General features: G+C 46.5%; 1 protein-coding gene across 1 annotated transcript in view; it reads right to left on the reverse strand.

Annotated features, from left to right (window-relative positions):
• ptk7b (protein tyrosine kinase 7b) overlaps window positions 1-7,899 on the reverse strand; it is a 66,638-nt gene extending 58,739 nt beyond the window's left edge. Inside the window, exon 1 of the mRNA XM_076743586.1 lies at window positions 7,307-7,899. Coding sequence (XP_076599701.1) covers window positions 7,307-7,427 — 121 coding nt within the window. The 5' untranslated portion in view covers window positions 7,428-7,899. The remainder of the gene's footprint in view (window positions 1-7,306) is intronic.
• Between the last annotated feature and the right edge of the window lie 1,164 nt (window positions 7,900-9,063).

Below are 9,063 nucleotides of genomic sequence, written 5' to 3' on the forward strand. Positions count from 1 at the left end.
CAGTGTAATGTGCTTCCCTCTCTGCTGTTTTAATTACTGTCTACTGATACAGAACACTGCTGGCCATAATGTGCTTATGCTGCCGGGTGCACGGGCTGCAGGAGAGGAGATCTATAATCGACAAACATGGCTGGGTAACAGATCCCGGGTCAGGAGAGGTTTCACTGGGTGATTATGCAGCCAGCACATAAATCTACTGAATGACCGGATTCACTGACAAACTGAAGAAGTCGTCTTTTAGTTACTTAGCATACGACCGAACGTCAACGTCAAAGCTAACTACCCTATTAAATACAGTGCCATTTTGTGCACCCTTCTCACTGCTGCTTTGTTATGATTTGTTTATAGTTCATGTTAGCATGGCACAGAATGAAAGAGTCCACAGAAAGGGCGCGGAGCTCAGAGAATGACTGCTGCCATCAAAAAGTAATATAAGAATTTACAAGAAGAATTTGGCTGAATAAAAAGAGAAACAAATAAGAAAAAAGGAGATGGAGTGTCGGCCGGCAAACCCAAACCACAACACATGATATTGCGTTTAGCCGCAGCGCCGGTTAGAGGCTGACGATGTAAACAAAGACAACGACCTGATTGAGAAAGAAGCTTTTCCACAAGGCCACACGAGCCAACGGGATCATTCAGACCCACTGCAGATGGCACCGCAGCGGCGAGGGCGAAGAATTTACCAAGGCCAGAGCACACAAGGGCTGTCACAATATGCCAAAAATAACGCTGGATTACTTCCTCTTAAAAAAAGGAAAAAGACCACATAGGTTTGAACCATTCAAATATCTATTTCTGCACATTACGTTGTCCATAAAAGGGCAAACCAACACCCATGTTTTTGAGTGCAAGTGACTAATGGAGACCAACCAAACTGAAACGGGTCCAACGTGGAGTGAGAGCGCTGCAGCCAGCAGGTGTGAAGCAGACCGTGGTGTAATCGATGTGCGTCCACTCACAGTGTTTGTTTTTGCCACAGAGAGGCTCACACTGTTTTAATAAGCGTCTGACAGCATTAAAGAAAGGATCCCGACAGAGACGGACCTTTTTGTTCAAGAGTAAGACCCTCCAATCATCAGCAAACTCTGGTTTGGTTGCGAGAAGCAGCAGAGGATAATGGTATGTGGAGATGGAACATATTTCTATTTATGAATTCATCTACCTCTGGAAGTATTTTCACCGGACATTATGATTGGAGAGATTTACTGTAAATATGCTGGACTTCGACTGGACTCTTCTTCAGAGTGAATCTGAACTTTTAAGGCAGTGAAGCTCTGTAGTCTAACGTGAATCCTTTGGAAACTTGAGCAATTTCTGATCAACATATATCAGTTATGTTTCCCTTTTATTCTCAGTGCACGGCTGCATCTCCATGTCCATTTATCTACCTTCATCTTTCTACTGCAGTGGCCTTGTCTGTACTTTGAAAGAGCATTGAACAATATGGTGAGAAATGGTTTTATTTTTTGAAATGCTGGAGTGTTTTACTCCGAAGCGTCTCCTTCATCTCCACATATCTTTCAGGGACAATTTTTGCCTTTTCAGAAATACTCTTTGAAAGCACTGAAAAGACTCGAGTGTGCTCCTTCAAAGTCTGGGCGAATATCAGCAGTAGTAGAAGTAGTAGTGTGGATTGAGAGGAAAAGGGAAGCAACATTCACAACAGCAGATGAATTCGCCAGCTCAAGTCACGCTCCATCATACAGAGAGGATCCCAGCTCCACGGGTTTAGTCAGGTACCAGGACCAGGAGGTTAACACTGCACAGGCTGCCATGCAGACACAGCTGACCCTCCCTTTGAGCTGTGCTGCAAACCACGGCGGGAAGACAAAACACAGCATCGTGACGAGCTCCAAGCACAACAGAGAACAGGCTGGATGATACAGTAAATCAGCACAGAACTACTGGAGGCAAATATATTCTCTCCAGACATCAGCTGGGCCCTCTGCAGGGTCAGTCGTAGGCAGCTGCCCCCATTCATTAGAAGATCAAACACAGTTGAAGGCCATTTCCATTAAACACCAGTGGCCCTTTCAGCCTGTTTAAATGCGCTGGTGTGGTGGGGCGGAGCTGAGGGCTGATTGAGACCTGCCTGATGTCACTCCGCCTGTGGCCCGTTGCTATGATGAGTTCATTCAGCCTCGGGACACAAAGAGTTAATGGCTGCTGGGATTATGCAATGGCATGCCAGACGCCTTTCTCCTCTCCTGCCCTCCTTTCTCCCCCTACCCCTCCCCTTCAAACAGACTGAAGCCAAATTAGGCATTCCTGCACGTTTCGATCAGATGAATTTGAATGCTTTGGCACCGACGCAGGAACAAATCTGGGATTTTGTCTCGCTCTGAAGCGAGCTTCCCTCACCAGGGCCTCACACCTGCCCTGCAGGGAGAGAGTTGTCCTCAGGATTTACAACTGTTGGTGTGGGTGATATCTGCAGTGTGTTAAACCAGTAAAAACATCTGTATTCATCATTTTAAAAGTGAACATGACACCACAGGTTATCACTAATAGCAAATAAGTGATCCAGCAACAGCAGATTAGACGGGGCTGAAGTTAAAGACGGCTCGCAAATGTCAAACTGCATCTCAAGTGAGAACAATAATGTCACATCACTGCGTGCTGCTTGAATTATTAAGCGTCTTAGGACATTCGTTTAAAAAGTAAATGTTAAGGTTGGGATTATTCGTGTTTTGAAATACTCAGAAAGTGAGATTCAGGACTTAAGCCGCGTTAAATTACAAAGCTTCTCTCGCACACCATCCCTCTAAAGTACGGAAGCAAGTTATTGGAAACACATTGAACAGAAGAAAAAAAAAAACACTTTGCTGAGCATAACACAACAACGCCAGCAGCAGTGGTGAGTTGAGGTGAAGGCTAACCACTTCTCCAGCCCAGACAAGAGACAGAGCTGTGCAGGCAGGCACCGCGTCAATAAACAACAGGGATCCCTCCAGACTAGACTGGCAACCGTGAGGGGCAGCAGACCAACTACGACAGGAAAGAAGCAAAAAGATCTACAAGGCCGGACTCCAACCACAACCGCGGGGTCCAACAGCGAGCCAGCGAAACCACAAACACACGAGCCAACGCACATGCACTCCATCACACACACAGATACACACAGCAGGCCGAGCGCACGGGTCGCTCGGTGCAGTGATCATCATTCACAGCGAGCAGCTCGGCCTGCGCTGCCCTTCGTTTATTTGGCTTTATTGATGACGTGGAGCCAACGGGGGCCACGGAGAGCAGCAGCCATGATGAACTGGTCATTTTTCAGTCCCACCAAAGAACATCGGGGAGATTTGGTCGTAGCAGGTACACTTCCTACAAACGCATGCCAAACATTTAATGTCTCAGCTTGGAAAATATCAGCATGACGGGATGTTGTTCTGGAAACCACTGATCCATAACTTCAAAATGACTCCAATCAACACATTTCTGAAGAGCCGGCATGAGACTGAAAATAAGATGAAGCATTTTAACCCTGCTCTTCCAGTTCATTTGAGTCATAAGAAAAATAAGCACGGTGAGGAAGAATGGGTGTTTTCTCTGTTGCCTTTCTACTCCAAAACTACTGTCTTAGTCTTCAAGGAAAAGACGAGGTGTGGGTGGAGGCATCAAGGTAACCTCACCAGCTCCAACGTCTTTAAAGATGGCAGACCTATATCAGTTTGAGGTCATGGTCTGGAGGACACAGAACCAGGCGGAGACGGGCACATCGATTTAGAACTGACAAGGACCCCAAATCACAGATATTGAGTAGCCATGATTGTAACCTCTAAGAGAGGGTAAGAGGATCCTCCCCCGGGGGGAGAGCCCTCCATAATGGAGCGAGAGTAAACTGCACATACCGACCGGGTGAAAAAAAAAAGAGGACTCTCAGGTTCAAAAGGGCTTCACCTAAACCTGGATAAACACTGCCTGATAAATGACCAGAAACAAGAGCCGTGGAAGACCTTCAGAAGTCCTCCCCCAGCCTCACAAGTCGCGCTACCAGTCAAACTCTCTGATGTGCACAAACACACCGGGAGCCAGATCTTATTCTTCCAGTCTATTCATCTGCTCTACACTTTGTGTCGTTGTTACGCTCAGCTAGCTTTGGCTAACCTTGAAACAGACCTGGAAGATGCCTCATACACAGTAAAGATCTGTGAAGACTTCATCGATATGTCCTGGATACAGTTTTTTACTGCAACTACAATACAGAAAATGTTTTCATTCAGATAACAGAAACTCGTTAAACGACAACCTAATAAGCTCGTATCACATTACGACTTAGAATATTCCCAGTCATTGACTTCTGACCCAGCAGCACTTACACGAACCATACCTGAAAAATACTAAAACCACATATCACCGCCGTTTACTGAGTCTGAACAGTGGAAGCTCAACAAAGCAGGATGAGCGTGCTGCAGGGCTGTTGATTGCACACATGTTCATACACAACCCCTGGAGCACTGTCGGGAAATAACAATGAAAATATCAGAATCAATTTGTGGGAAAAAAAAAACAGGACAAGATGCCCCAGATCAAAAACACTGAGAGTTACATGTTAAGAAAAACTGTTTTCTTATAATACGATGAACCCACACGACGTGAATTTGGTCACAGCGGATCACTGCACCAGCAGCTGTGCACGAAAGATACCAATCTCATGCTGAGCTCAGTATTGTAATCCACTCAGGTGGGTTTAAATAAATTCCTGCAGTACAATTTCACTTTGATTGATGGCCGCCACAGGATGGTAAACCGCTGTATGTGCCTGATAGTCAACAGACAAATTCCAGTCCACACAACATATCCCTGTGTTTATTTAGGCATCATCCTTTCATCCTGTCTGAATCAGAGTATTCAGGGAATCAGGACCAGTGTGCAGCCAAACAGCCTACGGGCACAGTTGGGTTAATAAGAGCCAAGTGTACGGGTTGTGAAATAGAGCAGCGGCAAGTGGGTACGCCGACGAAAAAAAAAAAGCTCACTCGGGATCTGCTCAGAGCCCCTCTGCAGACCCCGAGATGAAACAGAACAAATGCTGCAGATTATCTTCATGGATCGTCTTAAGAAAAGCAGCGGACCACCTCTCAGTAAAACACTGGTCGATTCCTGATTACAGGAGAGCTTTTGCACAATACTGACTTCCTGTATCCATTATCCTTCTGGGTAAAACATCATCCGATAGGTGACCGAACAACAAACCCATTACACAAACCCAACAGATGAACTGTGGTTTTTGCACCATCGTGTTTTACAGCAGGTAATGGAAGAGAGAGCAGATGCACAAAACCAACAGAGTCTGGACTTGCTGGTGATCTCCTTCAAGTAATTTGATTGCACACCTCTAAACCAGGAGATGAAAATTATTTTTTGCTCAGGCATCCAAATTATTAATGCTCCAGGAGAGCTGAAATGCAGATCTTCTCCAGCTGCGCCACGAGGGAGCGAGATCAAAGAGGAGGGTCTGCGAGGAGACGAGTGTGCGAGGATGTTGCTTCAAAATTACACATCTATCTGAGCGCCTCGGCAACAAGCCCAGTCACTTCTTCACATCCATACTTCAGGAAGGAGACTGCCTTGATGGAGCAGAAGAGGGAATGAAAAACACACCACAAGAAGACAAGGGGGAAGGGTGGGAGTGACGGGTAGGCCGATAGGAGGGGGGGATGCTGCGTAAACATTATGGACATTAACTTCATAAGTGGCTTTCATCTACTGAGAGCTGTGTCAGGAGCTGCTGCTGGTCAGCTACAAATAGAAACCACATCCAGATACAGAAAAGCTCAGAGTGGATCAGCAAAACAGAGCGATTGCTGTAAACTTAATATAAAAAAAGACACCTCCTGGGTAAATATTTGAGCACGGCGGCCAGATGCTGCCGATCAGACACCCCGCGGAAACATGGCGGGTGTGCTGTGAGGAGCTTCATGTGGGAATAAAGCCACGGTGAAAGCGCCGTAACCTCTGGCCTTCGCAGCGCTCCGACACATTCGGACAGTCCTTTTAAAGGCTGGATATTTCCAGGACAGTACCTGCCTTGGCTCTATTCATGAATCTTACAAACACAAACCCAAAGCAGCCTCCGTCTCCCCCGCTGCCTGCACACAGAGCACACATTCATCTCAAAGTGGGCACCATGAGGAGGACTGGGGGTGGGGGGTGGGGGGGGCACACTTCAATTTAAAGGAATTTTTCAGCCACTCTGACTATCAGGGCTGTGTTGAAGGCACAGGCAAACACAACCCGTGTGTCGTCTACATGTGGAGATCAGATAAAACTGACTCCGTTTTGACATGATGAGCGGTGAGTTAATGAGCCCGAGCCTTGGCAGGATAAGAGCATTCCTTGCTCAGCCTAGGAAGGATCCATTCGCGGCTTTCTTCTCGCTCTGCAGACGAGGTTATGAACTTTGGGGCTTTGTCAGTGTGGGAGGGCGTTGCGTCATGTTAGTTTTGATTTTTCCAGCTCTCCCCCCCCTTTTTGGATGACAGTCAGGCAGGAGCGCTGCTCTCCATCCCTGCACATGAATGGCACCCATGAAAGCACGCCATGCTGGGGCTCCGGGAGGCAGTTCAAACATGCAAACAGAGTTATGAATATGATAATGAGATATGGCACATCCAGCGTGTTGTGTGAGGAGGGAAGTATACTCCTGGGAATACATAATGACATGGTGAGGCTGCCTCCGCTGATAGCTGGAAAACCTAGCGTGATCCTCCCGTTTCCCTGCTCCACATGAGAAATTTAATTACTGTGTAACCAGAGTGATGTGCAAACAGCCATGTTGTTTGTCTTGAATAAAACACAGCAATTGCTTTTAAAGAGAGCATTTTCCCCCACTCAAAATCTGCCAGTGCATTGAAATCCCCCTCATGTCTGGCCATTTTGAAGGCAGAAGCTTGGATTTACTTGGAAAACTGTTGTTTTTTTCCCCCTCAAAAATGGGGCCGGTGGGGGAGGGGGAGGGGTGCACCCCTTCCTCCACTGACCCCCAAACAAACATGTAGTTCAAACTCTTTGGATTTTAACTAAATGGAAAGCGCTCCTCTGCAGCAGTGAATGGAGAAAGCAGCTGCAACCATGACTTTGACTCTCAGTGGGAAGTTATGGCCGCAGTCAGCGCGACGAAGCGCCTTGAACGAGCAGCAGCAGACCCTCAGGAGAAGCATGGAGGTCAATGCCGGGGTCCGCATCAATGAGAGTCTGATTCATTACGCATTTTCTCGTTTAAAAGCATCTAAATGAGCAGAAATACACAGCAATGCGCGCGTTCTAGGTTGTTTGAACCGTACAGTAGCTTGTTACTAACCTTGGAGGCAGATAATACCGACGGCGTACATGGTGTCCACCGCTGCTTTCCTCCTGTTCGTCACCGCGGGGGCTCTGCCGCCTTCCCTCCGCCGGCTCTCGCTCCCTCCTGGTACATCCATGACCGTCCTGGTGCTCGGCGGCTCCCCGGTGCTGTTCTCCGGCGGCTGCAGGAGAGCCGTGGGGCGAAAGGGGAGCGGCGAAGACTTCGTGCGTCACTGAGTGCGTACAGGTAAACGAACTCCGTTACCTGCGCAGGTCCCCCGGGGAAGCCACACGGCCTGCTCACCTGGGTGCTTCGGGAACTAGCAGGAACAAGGCAGAGACATGTGGGGACGAACGCGTCGGTCCACAGGCCAGCGAGGCGAACGACTTCAGGCTGAGGAGCCCCGCGGAAAGTTTGGAGAGAAGTTTAAACTTCCAGGTGCTTTACGGGACGGACGGTTGGTGTGAATTTACGCCGCAGTAGTTCGTTACAGTCCGGTCTGCGTAGCCGCTGCCTGCCTGCGTCCAGAGTCGCCGACCACCGGGCCAGTTCAGCCTTCAACAAGACGAGTTTCGCTCCGCCGTGTTTCCAAGTTGGCTTCCTCCCACTCGCCTGTGTGATTTTTTTTTTTTTTTAACACCAGCGTCGAGTGGGCCGAAACAATACACGTGAGTTCCTGTGTGGACTTTCAAAATAAATGTTGTAACGTGTGGTTTCTTCCATGTTCCTTTAAATTTGAGGCAAAAGTAGTTTCTGAAAAAAAGTTTATTTATATTTATTTTCACCGTTATTTAGTTTAGTTTAGCTAAATGTCTTTTCATGCTGTGTCAAGACAGTACTGGAAAAAGCCAAATACATTCTTAACTCCACCCTGATTAACTATACATTTACCTTTAAATATATATTTTTAATATTTTCACATTAAGCACATGTCTAATATTATTCAGACATTTTTTGCCCCCACTTGATTTTGGACTTTTGTAGGTTGTAATGTCATCACTTTCCTACGTAAATACGTTTATATTCAGTGATTATATTTTAATTTCAACTGAGCCATTTCAGTTACGCAGTACAAACACCAGTCCGTCACCAGTTTCATCTACTCCGCGGTACCAAAAGGTATTTTATTTTGAAATCAAAACATCAAACATCCTGTTTTAATCTGTGTACCTCTAGTCGCTTGACGTGATTCCCTCTTTCCCCACAGAGGAGCTTCCGGTGCCCGTTCCCGACCTGGGATAAGGAATACAACAGTGCGACCCCCTGGATCAACCTGATCACTGTTTCCTTCAACCGCTCAGATGTAGAATAAGAACAGCCATATTACTTGAAAAATTATCCGATTTAAATCTTAAGAAAAAAAAAATCCATTGTCATTTCACAGTGACTTTAACTATTTTGTGCTATTACCATCTGTCAAAATGTACTTATTATCTAAACTATAATTCTGTATACTATAATATAATGTATACACATAACACCTCCATAATAGTTTGCTCTATAGTTCCTGTATATATATCTATTGTGCACGTAGAGATCAGTAGCCTAATGTTACTAATATAATATCCCTGATTGTTATTAAAACAGTCGTTTTTGAAAATAGTTGTAAAACCAGCAGAGACTGACCCTGCTGGCACCACTGGCAGTGCCCTGTGTGGTACTGGTGCCATGTTGCTGGTCCAGCTGGCACCTGGTTGGCTGATCAACACAGGCAGTCACCCAAGCTTAAATGATTAAAGGGTCAAACCGGTGTTACCTGATGATAGGAAGGG

The sequence above is a fragment of the Chaetodon auriga genome, chromosome 11 (genome assembly GCF_051107435.1).
Source record: "Chaetodon auriga isolate fChaAug3 chromosome 11, fChaAug3.hap1, whole genome shotgun sequence".
NCBI classification, from domain to species: Eukaryota; Metazoa; Chordata; class Actinopteri; order Chaetodontiformes; family Chaetodontidae; genus Chaetodon; species Chaetodon auriga.